The sequence below is a fragment of the Solanum tuberosum genome, unplaced genomic scaffold, assembly GCF_000226075.1.
Source record: "Solanum tuberosum cultivar DM 1-3 516 R44 unplaced genomic scaffold, SolTub_3.0 scf00048, whole genome shotgun sequence".
Taxonomy (NCBI): Eukaryota; Viridiplantae; Streptophyta; class Magnoliopsida; order Solanales; family Solanaceae; genus Solanum; species Solanum tuberosum.
In genome coordinates, this window is record NW_006238976.1 from 1,960,843 (window position 1) to 1,976,107 (window position 15,265).

Genomic DNA, 15,265 nt, shown 5'->3' on the forward strand with positions numbered 1-15,265 from the left:
TTCCTTGCCCTCTCCCCCCCCCCCCCCCCCGGCTCTTCATTTTCTTAATATATTACGTAGAGGGAAGGGGGAAAGTATTGGGAGGAGGTAGGTGAGAATTGAATCTTGTACCTTAAGAATGCAAGGTAGAAGGCCACCAGGCAAGTCTTCCTGCATCCCCTTCATTTTGATTGATGCTCCTGTGACATTTGCAAATGCAGGTGTTTTTATTCCTGAACAAGGTTAAAAATAATTTCCCTCAGCTCTCTGAACATTACTCTGGGACTAGATCATCTGTCCTCCAGTTCTCTTTCACTGTTCAATTATATGGACTAACATCGCCAAGGTTGCTTGTGTGTATTCTTTTGCTTTTATTTCCTTGACTGCTCGATTATAAGAAACAATTAAATTGCACGCATCCTTGTTCTAAGACCGAATTTAGAAACAAGATTGTTTTATTTTCTCTAATTTCCTGTCCTCTCTGCTCTCGGGTCTTATTCTGAAGAAACAATTGCTTTGTGCGTTAGCATCTTGATGATGTTTGAACTTAACTGGGATTTTGTTGTTCATTTTATGAGAAGTTCTCATCATCTCTTGTACTTTAAATTGGTTTAACAGAAACGAAGATGGGGAGGCTGCTGGAGCATGTATTGGTGTTTTGGCTCTCAGAAACAGACAAAACGAATTGGACATGCAGTTTTTATTCCAGAAACAACAGCCTCTGGTGCAGATAGACCTTCTTCTAATACTTCAAGTCAAGCTCCTTCTATAGTGCTTCCCTTCATAGCACCCCCTTCATCTCCTGCATCTTTCTTGCCATCAGAACCTCCTTCAGCAACCCATTCACCAGTTGGCTCAAAATGCCTTTCTATGTCTACATATTCTCCCAGTGGACCTGCCTCAATTTTTGCTATTGGGCCCTACGCTCATGAAACTCAATTGGTCTCTCCACCTGTATTCTCTGCATTCACTACCGAACCATCTACTGCTCCATTTACCCCTCCTCCTGAGTCAGTCCACCTGACTACACCCTCATCACCTGAGGTACCATTTGCTAAGCTTCTTGACCCCAACTACCAAAATGTTGCTGCTGGTCACAGATATCCTTTTGCGCAGTATGAATTTCAATCATACCAACTTCAACCAGGGAGTCCAGTCAGTAATTTGATCTCGCCTGGGTCAGCCATCTCTGTATCTGGAACTTCATCTCCTTTTCTTGACCGTGAGTATACTCCTGGACGCCCTCAGTTCCTGAACCTGGAGAAAATAGCCCCTCACGAATGGGGATCTCGGCAAGGATCTGGGACTTTGACCCCTGAGGCAGTAAACCCCAAATATCACGATAATTTCCTTCTCAATTATCAGAACTCTGGTGTTCATCGTCTTCCAAAGCCCTTTAATGGTTGGAAAAATGATCTAACAGTGGTTGATCATAGAGTTTCTTTCGAGATAACTGCAGAAGACGTTGTGAGGTGTGTGGAAAAGAAGCCAACTATGATGATGAGAACTGGATCAGTGTCTCTCCAGGATACTGAGCGTAGCACTAAACGACAGGAAAACCTGGCTGAAATGTCAAATGGACACGATCACGGTGGACATGAGCCTTCCAGAGAAATACACGAGGGATCATCTACTGACGGAGAGGATGGACAGAGGCAGCAGAAGCACAGATCCATCACTCTTGGATCGTCGAAGGAATTCAACTTTGACAATGTAGACGGAGGATATCCTGATAAAGCTACTATTGGCTCTGACTGGTGGGCCAACGAGAAGGTTCTTGGAAAGGAGCCCTGCAATAACTGGATCTTCCCTATGATGCAACCCGGTGTCAGCTAACAGGTTTGCATCCCTTTAGTAAATCCACACCATACTAATAAGCTGCTGTTCAGCTGCCTTAATTTTCAATACAACCAGCAGCAAATACCGGAAACTCTTGATATCAAAATGTACAAGGACGACGAGGGTGTTGAAGGGAATGATGTGCAGCAGGACTGATAATAGAAACTGATACGAACGAAGGCTGTTTTTTTGGGGCACTTCCTGAACCTAGGATAAGATAGATAGGGATGTATTTTAGAAATTACCATATGATAATACTAGTTTTGCTCTCCCCTCACTGAGAGTTTTTACATTTAACTAATAGTCTACTTTTTCTGCCTTCTAGCACTTCTATGTATAATAACATAAATAATTTGGTAAAACCAGTGTAGAAGATAATGTTCATTTTGTTTGATTTTATAATATTGAACTGAGACGAGTTTGAATAGAGCAACATGGAATGTGAGAATTCATGGTTGATCCTACCTTGAGACGAGTTGAATGAAAACAACTTTATATTGAGGCGTACTAGTTGTTCTTATTCTCTATTCTACAAAAACTTTATATGAAAACAAATTTGAGAAATTACAAGGAAGAAGGGTGAGTAGGATATGTAGCTGCCAATATCATCTAGTGATAGAAAATTAGTGCATTGAATTTTGGAGGCCAAGTAGAGTGAACGCCGCCAATATTGTTTGGTCCCCAAGATAAATATTACTCCTAGTTGTATAACTTTAAATTAAGAGTAATTAAAATGTGTTGGCTGAATTATAGAGGTGCAGTACCTAATCTCAAAGATTTAGCATTTAATTAAAGTTTCATTTTAGGGTTGACATTGTATTTGGTTTTAATAATTTCCATGGACACCTGCAATTGCTAGGATAATTTACAAATTACATAGATTTGAGATGTTAATCGAATTATACAAAGCCTCTGTTATGAGCACGATCGAGAAATAGATTGACATCTCGTACCACACCCCTCTATAGGATTTTATCTATGATCTCCCTTATGAGATACTCTTGCTACAATACAGATATTCTTTCGGAATAACGACCACAATATTATTAGTAGGCACATTTTTCATGTTTTTGTTTTTATTGTATATATTTAGTTAAAGGCTTTCTAGATTGGTGTTTGAAGAGACATTCCAATTTCCATATATTCTCTCTTCATCCCATTGCGTCAATCAAATAACTTAATTTTTTTATGTGAATATTAAATTAATATACCTTCAGCAACTATTAGATTAATAATAGTATCATGTCAATTAAACATAAACTCAAATATTCCAAATATTATTAAATAATCCTCTTTTCATTGTTCCTTTTTATTTCATTTCCCCACTCTTAACAATACCTTTAAATAAAGGAAAATTTGGTCTATGTTGGATTGCTATATTAACCCTCGTGCAACAAAAGTCAAACAACTAAAAAAAAATTCTAGAAGCAGAAAAGCCATTTTTGACCAATTTCAGTTTCTATGACTTTCTAGAGCCGCTCTTTTAGCAATTCCATAATTTTTAAATATTTCAATTTCCTCATATTTTTCTAAACAAATTAATTATTCATCCAACCAGGAAACTTCCAATAATAATTAATACTGGTTGCTTTTGAATTCAAGGATCCCAACTTTCATTTTTCTTAAAAAAAGAAAAATCAAGTCTTTCCCTCTATATATATATTGAACCCCATTCTCTTGAATTTACCAAAAATCACAAAAAAAAACACCATTCTTGAAATACCCAAATCACAAAATCTCCAAAAAAAAAAAAAAAAAAACGAGTCTTTACATTGTATTTCAAGAATTCCCAAAGCTTTGAAATATCATTCTTGAAAAAATTCCAAAGAAAAAAAATATAAAAATTGAGTCTTTACATTGAATTTCAAGAATTCCCAATTAAAGATGCCACCTTTTGTTGGATCTCATCCTCTTTCATCTGGTTTTTCAAGAAACTCCATTGATTCATTTTCAAATATTGTCACCATTGATGTAGGTGGTCATCTTTTTCAAACAACAAAACAAACCCTAAAGCAATCAGGTTCAAAATCAATTCTTTCTGAAATTTCAAATCTTGATGGTTCCATTCCTTTCATTGATAGAGATCCAGAAATGTTTTCAATCTTGCTTTCCCTTTTAAGAACTGGAAATCTCCCTTCAAAAGCCAAAACCTTTGATATTCAAGATTTGGTTTTTGAATCTCAGTTTTATGGTGTTGAGCATCTTTTATTGAATTCCCATTCTAACCCTTCTCAGTTTGAACCTTTTGATCTTGAAAAATCTTTGATTTTGCCTTTAAGTGGTAGGGATTCACCTACTGCTATCTCAACAACTCAATTAGGGTCAGTTCAAGTAGCTCATGGTTGTAAAATCACTTCATTTGATTGGTCATTAAAGAGAAAATCAACCATTTTAACACAATTTGCTGGTATTGACTCTATGTTATCTTTATCACCAAATGTTGTTGCTGCTGGTGCTACTGACTTTTCAGGTTTACAAATTATTGATGTTAGTAAAGGTTTTGTTAAAGAAACTTTGAATTGGGAAAATGTTACCAAGTCTGGTTCAACAGTACAAGGTATAGGTGCTTCAAAAGAGTTTTTGTTTACGAGTTTTGAATCATCTAGGAGAAACTCTAACTGCATTATGATATATGATTTGAGTGATAATGGTTTTAGACCTGTTTCTGAGATAGGTCATTATGAAATCTTTGGTGCTGAATTAGATTCCGCGATTCCAGCTACTAAACTTAGTTGGATTTCTAGTTATAACTTGTTGATGGCTGCTGGTTCACATAGTGGACCTTCTGGTGTTAGAGGGAACATTAGATTTTGGGACTTGAGATCAGGGAACGCGGTGTGGGAGATCAAGGAAAATGTTGATTGCTTCGCTGATTGCACTGTTTCGGATGATCTTTCAGCTATTCTGAAAGTTGGTGTGCATTCAGGCGAAGTTTTCATATCGGATTTGAGGAATATTGGAAAGGAAAACACTTGGACTTGTCTTGGTGATTCAAGAAAAGTAACAAATGGTAAGAAAGAAGGGTTTGGGAGTAAGATTGAGAGTCATGGGAATCAAGTTTTTTGTAGTAAAGGTGGAAATATCGAATTGTGGTCCGAGGTTTTGATTGGTTCTTCGATTAAAGATAGAGTATTTAGGAAGAACTCAATGGGGAGAGCAAAAGATAGTTGTGGAAATAAGATTACACATTTCAGTTTTGGAGGTAACAAGATGTTTGTTACAAGGAAAGATCAGCAGTTTGTTGAAGTTTGGCAGAGTTCAGTAAGGGGATTCTAAGTTGTGTATCGGATTCTTCAAAAATGCACTACTACTTCTGGAGGAAACGACACGTGTAAATTGCTCCTGGTTGTGCAAACATTTGATAACCAGAGTCATTCTTCGATAATGTTCACTGTGAGTCTGACATGTTTGAAGAGTACGAGCTTGCTCCCTGTTTAACAACAGAGTCATTCTTTGATAAATGATCACTGTGATTCAGACATGTTTGAAGAGTACGAGCAGAGTAGCCTGAAGATTCTGCGAGTGACGGACCGGACCATCTTATTTTCGATCTCTTGATTCTTGCTGTTCATTATTTTAAATTGATCTGTATATACTTTCTTTAGTTCAAATGCACAAATTGTATGTATATGAAGAGAGTGGAATATCAAACTTTAATTTGCTACTAAGTATTTGTTTTCATGTTCTTTTACCTCACCATTAATAATTGGTAGACTCATGACTTATGTGACACTAAGAAAATAACTCATCGAAACCCTCAGGGGTTGGCCTGCTGGCAATTGACTTGAGCCTTGGGGTTTGCTCCCTTTCAAGGTCTCAAGTTCGAAACCCACTGGGTGCAAACAATTTCTGAGGGCCATCGGACTGGGTAAAACCTGAATTAACCGTGGTGCACTTGCGGGAAACTCCTTGCCGAGGGCCTGTGCACCCCCGGGATTAGTCGGGGCTCAAAGAGACTCGGACACCCGGTGCAAATCAAAAAAAAAAAAGAAAGGTTGAAATGCAAATGTTAAGATTGAATAGTTCCCAAATACAGGAAGATATCAATCTCTTTGGACGGAATTAAAAGGAATGATTATCACATAATAAAACGTTTTTAAAAATAATAGTATGTTAAGAATCTCTTAATCAAAATGAAAACAGATATTACAGAGGAGATAGTTAGATGAAAGTACGGTACATTGGATAAACCAAAACAATTAACAATCTAGCAGTAGGATACTTTCAATTAATAATAGGAAAATTGGTGCACCCATGATACAATATGTTGAAGAGAAAACAATACTCTATGCTGTTAGAGTTTTATTAGTAGCATTGAGAGCATATTGCTTCATATTATATCAGTACTTTAATAGTTTTTGAAATTGGTAACATAATGGTATAATGGACTATCAGTACTTTAATAGTCCTCCAGTATAATGGTATTTCTGTTGTTGCTAATAGTAAAGGAGAAATAGTGAACATAAAAATAACTCATCGTGGATTTTTCGATCCAAAAGCTTGGTCAGACACCTCAATTCTCTAAAATAAATGAGCATCAGCAGCTTGCCAAACATGCTAGAAGTAAAAAAACTTCTTCATTCTCAAAACTCAAACTTGAAACTTCTGATTAAAGTTGGAGGGATTCTATTTATCCGACCGCATCCCAGGATGATTATCATCCTTTTAAATAAGGTTATATTCTTTTCTACATCACTCTTAAAACTTTGATTCACAACAATAACTCTCTAATTTTTATACTATCATTTAGTCCTTTAACTTTTTTATCCCCTGAAACTGAATCCTGCATTCAGAAACACTGCAAATCAACATAACATGAAAAAAAGTTACTAACAAATAGTAACAAGAAAAACCAAATCCTCATGAGATCGATATTTTACTATACTATCTTTGACACAACGCGAACCTAGCTAGTTGTTTTCACCTTTTGTCTTCTTTCTAGTACTAGTACTAGTATATCTTTTTCTCATTTGGTTCATATTGATCTCTTCCTCTGTAGCATCATCAACTAACTCACCACTAGTTACTGATTCTTCGCTACCTATTTCCTCAAACTCTATTGACTACTTTGGACTTGCATCTCCTTGCATGAAACTTGAAGCAGAATTCGCGTTGTTGGTGTCTGTATGAGGCTTATAACATATCAGTCTTACCTGGTGTCCCCAGCTGCTTAATCCATAGAACTGATTCATTGAAGCAAAACGTTGAGGTGCTGGATCGATGACACAGCTTTGTTCTTCCTCTTTCAAGTAATCCATTTCCTGCAATGTATGTATAAAGTTTTATTATACAAAAACTGAACACCAATGTTCTAAACTCAGGGGATGTTGGCTTGTTTTACGGTCATTTGCAAGGAAAAGTATGTCTTAGAGCATTGATGATGACCCTGAAGCGTCCACTAAGCAAGGACAAAGTGTTCTACATGTTTTATGTCTTTGCTTCAAGACTTAAGTGCGTCTTAGACAACATTGTTGATAACTGAGAAATCCCTTGGAATTAGGCCAGGTTGAAAATTTCGAGGGAGTGTTGGCCCGCTCCTCTACCCTTCTCCAACTCAAATACCTAATTTTGAGCTTAAACCATACATCCCACGTCGCGTCCTTACCACTTGAATCCATCCATCCATCTATCTATCTATATAGGAAAGAAATTGGGCATATGTTTTTCATCTGCCCAACAACAATATAATCAGTGTAATTCCACAAGTGAAGTTCTAGATATTGATGACTTTGAGGCATGAAGAATCATTTGTTTAAAGAGATATTGCCCGTATACATATTGGAGAAAATATAAGCAATTCACTTCAAGTTACAACAAAGCCATAGTTTTTCTTAAGCTACTTCTAGAGAGTCCTAATATTTATTTATATATAAACTAATTAAAAGATGACTTTTTCATAATAGTCGTGTTCTTTCATGAATAGATGCGTGTGTTCAATTTAAGACATCTATCTATATATTACAAAATATCCAACAGATATAACACATTGAAATTTAGTGGCTGATCAAAACCAGAAAGATTAAAACACTCATACAAAATGGTCATGGCGGAGCTAGGGTATCGGAAGGGTTATATTGATTTCCCCCCCTAGGTGTTAAATTTCCTTTGCTTTTTTCGTATATTTATATTTTGAATCCCCGAGAATTTTGATTCCGCCACGAAAAATCTCAAAGACGGCAAAATATACTTAACTACTCATTCCAACACTAGGTTTGGTGTTTTCAGTATCTATTAAATCAACTGCTCACATACAAACATCTAAATTCTTGGTTTAAAAAACATTAAACAGTAATTATCGTAATTAATTTCAACATAAAATTATAATAAAGTTTAATAATCTCAGATTAAAGATGCACATACCTTCAATCGAACAACTTGATGTAATATTAAACAACTAATAGCAGATTAGAACTCTGCCGCAAATTAAATACTTGTACGTAAATAAAGAAGAAAGATAGATGGACGAGCCCATTATCCATCGACTCGACTATTTAATTTGGGCTATTAAAAAGTTTAGTTCGATACTGATTTACGTAAATGTTTCTTTTTAGGTCACTATTTAGATTTTGTTTTTATTTTGAAACGTTGTGCAAATATAGTCATTTTTAAGTCACTCTTCTTGACATTGTCAGATTCAGGTCTAATATTTACTCAGTTGCCCAAATTTGAAGATAAAATATTAGATCTTCGTTTATCGCTTGCAATAATCTACAAATTTTAGACGGAGATGATTAGAGGCAACTCAACAACGTGATGTATGAGTTAAACAAACATAATAGGTTGGAATTTTGTCGCAACTAAAAGATTGATAGTTAAATAAGATGAAGGAATAATTACGACACTAAACACTTCAGCCAACTAGTTTACAAATATTGTCCAAAGTGTATAGGTTGTATATACATATATTATTTATACATTATTGTGTATACAATACATATAATATGCACAATTATGTATATATTATGTATATTACAACCAATTTAGTAAATTAGTTCATCGAATAATATATATCTGCAACTTTTGCAATAAAGAACGATAGAAAAACGGACCCATTAATTATCCTAGACCATCGTATCATCAATTGCCATTATTTGTACGTATTTATCTATTCAGGATTGTAGTTAATATGAAGATAGAGTTAACAATAAGTTGAAGTCTTCCTAGAAATTCATAAATTTTAAATTCGGAATATATCTTTGTCTTCGTTGTCACCTTTACTTCTATTATTTCAATTTTGAATTTAACAAAGTTTTATATTTTCTTAAAAATAATTACAATAAGTTTACGTCATTTGTATTTGTAATTCTTTATAAATTTAATTTAATACCTATTTTACAAAAAAATCTTTATTTTGACAAACTAAGAAATCTAAAAAAAATATCTTCAAAATTGTAAGTGGACATAAATATAGATAGAAGACTATAAGTATATAATGTAAGCTAGCGTTTGACCATACATTTTGAATCAGATTTAAAAAAATTATCTTCAAATATCATTATGGTCATAAAATTTGATCAAATTTTAAATCAGATCTTCAAATATTTTCAAGTTTCCAAAAACTTAGCTCATACCACTAGTTTTTCGGAAAATTTCACTTCCACTCACAAAACTTTAAATTTTTTCAAGTAAAATGCATATCGATCTGAACACAACTTCAAATATTCAAATTTTCAAGTTTCAATTTTAAAATCTATGATTAAACCGGAGTAAATTTGAGGACAACCACATTTGACGGCCAATTACTATTTATAATTAGGTTTTCATAATCATATAGCTTGATGGTGCAAATAAACCATATTGGCGGTTTTCAAAGTCTTTTTTTGAATTTGTCATGTCTAGTAGACGTTGAAAATTGAAACTCCAATAGTGTTACGTATTGAAAAAGATCTTGGTGACTTATGCCCAACATATCACAAAAAAAAAAGGGTTAGGAATTAACAAAGGTAAAGTTCGGTATAATCTGTGTCCATCTCGACTATTTTATTGGCTTTCTGTTATTATTCAGTATAATAAATATCTGATAATTCTTAAAGATAAGATATATAATTTGAATTTTATAAGTTCTGATACATAATTTAAATTTTATAAGTTCTAATCAATCATGGGATATACATATATATACTAACCTTTAATGAATAGATTCTAGATTTGATGTTTATACATATATTTAGTGGCCGATCAAATATACTGAGTTAGATGCAAGGGCGGAGCTACAGTGTCCCAAGGGTGTCCAATTGGACATCCTTCGTCGAAAAATTATACCATATATATAAATAAAATGCTACTGATAACGGTTAAAGTTAATAGATTGGACATCCTGAACATATCAAGATGCTATGGTCCAACGGTGTGAGGCTGTCCTCCTTACTTTGAAGGCGTGGGTTTGAATCTCCACAAGTGTATTTTATAATAATTTTAAATAGAACACTCTTATTTTATTATTCATTAACTTATTTCTATAATTGTCTAAGCTAATTAAATTACATTCTTAATTAGAAATCTAGGTTTAGTAGCTAATTGAATTTTCAATGAATTTGACTTTTTATTACTTTTCATTAAAATTTAAAATGTAATTATTTAATTTAACGTTAATAAACAAATTCTAATTTTTTTCTATAAAGCTGCTAAAAGCGAACAAAAGAACACCTCATTTGATTCTGCTTCCATTATTTATGTCTCGTTATTGTTGTCATCACTATAGATTAGTGAAAGCTTGAATGCCCCCCCCCCCCCCCCCTTTTTTTTTGGCTTTGTTCGTTCACTTAATATTGAATTAAACACAAACATTAAAGTTAAATATCATGCAGTTTGATTTTAAAAATTTGGAACATTTATTCGTAAAAAAAAAGTAATATTAATGTTATGTAGTTCAATTTTAATTTTTCAATGCATCCATTCATCAAAAAAAATTACTTATGTATTATTTGGACACCCTTCTTAAAAATCCTAGCTACGCCACTAGTTAGATGCACTCATTAAATAAAATATTGAACAAGAAAGAACTATACATATGATGGTAGAAAAAAAACATGCAATAGACGTGGGTTGTGGTGCAATGGTGAAAATATTTTATTTTTAATGAGAGCTTTCGAGTTCGAGTTGTGAATATAGAGAAAATCCTATTGGATGCTCCACTCCAAATGAATCCTGCAGTGCGCTATCCAAATATCGGGTGTAAGACAAAAAAAGAAGAGAAAAAACATACAAAAGAAAATTTAGATCAATATGAATTATGATAATGATGAGATACTCCATCTTTAACTAACGTCTCAAATTTGAGTTTTCTAAAATGAAAAAAAAAATCATATTGAGAACATTAGCATTATAAATATGGCTACTTATTGGACGGATCAAATGGATAATTATGCTCAATGGTTTGACTTATCGGATATCAAATTTTAAATATACTAAATTTAATAATTATAAATCACCACATATGAAAGTCTAAATTTTGATGAGGGTATGTGCACATACGTATTTACTTAACAAATATACTTAAAGGTAAAAATGTCACTACGATTATTCTTAACGGGTTAACTGTTCACCCAATAAAGAAATTAAGTAATTAATCCGCCTCACACCGATAAACCGTTAACTATAAAATTTTCATCCATTCACCAACCGTTAATCCGATAATTCAATACCAATGATCAGTTTTACAGTTAGCTTATCGATTACGATACGATTTTGAACAATCCTAATTAGAAATGTGCTAGACAATGTACAAAATTAAATTTAATCAGTTTTCAATATAATTACCGAACCCCAAATTAAAAAAATGGTGAGAGCTAGAGAAAGTCAGACAAGTCCATGTATAATGTTTAATGCTATGTATTGTGAATGGTTGTCCAACTAAGAACAATAACTTTAAAGCTTCCAGGGTGTCTGCCATCTGTATTTTTGCATCCATTGCCGTCTAATTACTTATGGTTTGTGGGCCCATTTTGTTATCCGCTCAGTATTTGATATTCATATTGAGATTTCTACTAATTCAGATTATCCTTGCTTCAAATCGTACATGATAGTTGTCACCTATCATAGATAGTTGCGCTATTCTCCGATTTTTTTTTTACATAATGATTCCAACTTTGTATACCCATAGACCATAGTTAACATATTTCTCCCTTGATTATACTTTAGTATCACATTACAGATCCTCATTTCAACGCTATCTTTCGTATTAGTGAATCGAAATATAGTGCATATGTACTCTTGTAACTTTAAATTGTGGTTGGTTGAAAGAAGTTGTAGGTAGCTTTTAATTCAAATATATAATAAAAGAATAATAAATTAATAGTACATGTCTCATAAAACATTTACTATTGACCAATAAAAGAATTAATTGGTATCCTTTATTTTCTTATATTCACTTTTTTATTTATCTTTTAGCACTCTTTTGTTTCTTGCAATAATAGACAATTATTGATGTATTAATTGCTTTCTAAAAATTAGGTATGCAAATGCTTTGTTCCCCGTTTACTAGGTCTCCCCTCCAATATATTTCAATTTTTTTTTTATTTGCAATCACTTTTGTGGCTGTGAATATTAATTGCATATAAATATATGGAGCATAATATATAGTCCATAGTCCATACAATATTTAGAGTTTTTTTTTTAATTCTTTATTTTGGTTGTTCTTGAATTTCAAGATGCGTTATTCATTTGAAATAATTTGATCAAATCACACTTTTTCACCTTTTGTGTGTTGAGTCTGTCAGAAACAATCTTTTACCTTTTTCAAATCGTAAATTTACTTTGAATATAATATTGTTTGTTATTTATTATTACGAGATTTTACGAAATTTAACAAAAGATCGAAAGAAATTAAATCAGCTATAATTGTGTTTGAATGAGACTAGTTTATTAGAATAGCATAATGCCCTAGTACATAAAACATGGACTTAAGAAAGTAGTAGAAGATATTTGAAAAATATTTGAAAAACTTATAGTCAATAAAAGATGTATTGCTACAAGCTATAAGTAATAATATCATTCTTTTTTTAGGTACGAATTTTTTTTAATTATAATTTCATTGAAAACGTGTTTTTTTTTTTTGGTTCTAAAGAATAAAACCACATATAGTCCATGCTGATTTTTATACCATTTTCAGATTCTCTATGTTTATCATGGTGTGCTACAATTTTTGGCATATAAATCTAATCAAGATTCTTTTTTGGACTTCAATGACTTGAAACCTAACATCATGGGCGAAGTTTATTGAAAAGATTATTTAAATTGGTTAAGTGAAATATAAATAGTTGGGTGACTTTCTAAGTGAAACATCAATAGTTGAGTGATTTTTGAGTTAAAAAACAAAGTTGAGTGACTTTCTAAATAAATAACCCAAAGTTGAGTGATTTTCTAAGTGAACTATTCAAAGTTGAGTGACCATCTGAGATATTATCTCTAATTACAATGGTTATTTTTTCTTGGGATAAGGGTCAGAAAAATACCCCAACTTTGGTCGAATTTGTTGTTGCGATACTAAACTTTCATAAAGACCTATTACCTCCCCTAGACTATTTAATATCATATTTTTACCCCTTGAACTATTTAATAGTGTCTTTTAAAGGTATATATGTGCCCACGTGGACACATTACTATTTATAATTTTATATTATTTTTTATGTCCACGTGGGTAAATATATATGTTTAAAATACGGTATTAAATAGTCTAGGAGGTAAATAGGTCCTCAATGAAAGTTTAGTATCGCAACAACAAATCCAACCAAAATTGGGATATTTTTCAGATCCTTATCTTTTTTTCTTCTTTGTCCTAAGTTTTTTCATACACAAGAAGATATATCCCCTTTCTCTTTTTCCTTTTCAAGAAAATGATGAAATAATCATTTATTTATTTTTAGTTATTATATATATAAAAAGAGAGGAGACTTAAAGCAAATAACATTTCAAGAGCAAATTAAATATGCTTCTGTCTTCGTGTTATATTTTTATATGATAATTTTCTTTTTTAGACGTAAATGTGGATAGACATATGCTAAATATGAAACTAATTTAACCCTTACAAGTTACAATTGTTTAACATTTTTCATTCTTAACTTTTAAATAATTGACTTATTAATATTTTATCCCAAGTTTTCCACACACGAAAACCATTTTATATTCATTAGAATTTTCACTAACATGAATTCTAGTGAGATAGTCAAAATTTCTCTACTCTTAATTATCGGAGTCTTAAATTTGAACCACTAAAATAAAATGCCGCCATTAGAGACAAGTCTGACACGAATAACCAAAAAAATATATATTTAAGATATGCTAATTCTGTAGGAACATGCAAACTGATCTCGTCACGTAATCAACAAAATCAAAATTATTTTGAGTGTTTATTAGTTTCAAGTTATGTACTACTAATAATATAATATATGCTTTTGAGTTTGATCATAGTCATAATTAATACTTTCTCCGTCTCAAATACTTATCGTTCTTAGTTATATTAATAATATTTATCTCAAAATAAATTAAACAAATTAAAGTCGAGTCTAACTAGTTTAATTTTATAATGGGTAATGTTAAATGGACAGAAAATTTAGCCAGAAATTTAAAAAAATTGTAATATCTTTTTTATTTAAAAATAAACTGATCTTTTTTCCATTTTTAATTAAAATGTATTAAAATTAAAAGGGTAAAAATGTCGAAAAAGATAAAAATAACATAGGTAAAATATCATTCTGGCCAAAAGGATTTTTCCTTTTATAATCAAACACCTTTTGCTTAACGTTACTCCCTCCATTTCATATTAATTGAATTGTTGAGACATTTTTCATTTTTCAAATTAACTTAATTGTTCAATTTTCAAGACTATTTTTAGAACGTTCTTCCAATTTTATCCTTCATTAGTTAATATTGGAATTAATTATTAATTAGTGTTTAGTTATTTTAATTATAAATTTGACAATAATTAATAAGGGTAAAAATGGAATGTTATGTCTAATTTATGTCTTAATCTTCTTTTCTTAAAGGGTGTGAAACACTTCAACAATTCAATTAATTTAAAATGAAGGGAGTATTAATTAGGGGTGGTGGGATTAGTAAAAAGTTAATTTCGTGCACTTCAATTTTTCATTTGAAATATAGCACTCAAAATTAATCATAATTAATGTCATGGAGAAATTTAATGCATTTCAACTTTTTAATTGATGTTGTAAATTCTTAAGTTTAGTGCACTTCAACTTTTAATCTTCAAATATAAGTACTTCCTAGCTTCAAATCATAATTAATGTTATAAATTCGTAAGAAATTTAGCGCACTTTCAACTTTTCTTTAAAATATATCCTCCGTTCAATTTTAATTGTTTTTTTTTCTTTTATTTTTACCCTCTCTAGGAGCTTCCACCCCTTTTGCTCCCTTGGTGACTCTAACTCGCAACCTTCAGGTTGAAAGTGAGGGGTGCTTACCATCCGAGCAACTCTCTCTCGTCATTTTA

The 15,265-nt window shown here is 32.1% G+C and overlaps 2 protein-coding genes across 2 annotated transcripts in view; both read left to right on the forward strand.

Moving 5' to 3' along the window:
- LOC102593971 (uncharacterized protein At1g76660) overlaps window positions 1-2,251 on the forward strand; it is a 4,912-nt gene extending 2,661 nt beyond the window's left edge. The window contains exon 2 of the mRNA XM_006343903.2: window positions 598-2,251. Within this exon, the coding sequence (XP_006343965.1) occupies window positions 598-1,815 (1,218 nt within the window). The 3' untranslated portion in view covers window positions 1,816-2,251. The remainder of the gene's footprint in view (window positions 1-597) is intronic.
- A 1,204-nt stretch (window positions 2,252-3,455) lies between these two features.
- Window positions 3,456-5,486, forward strand: LOC102594299 (BTB/POZ domain-containing protein At5g41330). Its single transcript, XM_006343904.2, has one exon. It carries the CDS (start codon window positions 3,703-3,705, stop codon window positions 5,092-5,094), a length of 1,392 nt encoding a protein of 463 aa, XP_006343966.1. The 5' UTR covers window positions 3,456-3,702; the 3' UTR covers window positions 5,095-5,486.
- The last annotated feature ends 9,779 nt before the right edge of the window (window positions 5,487-15,265 follow it).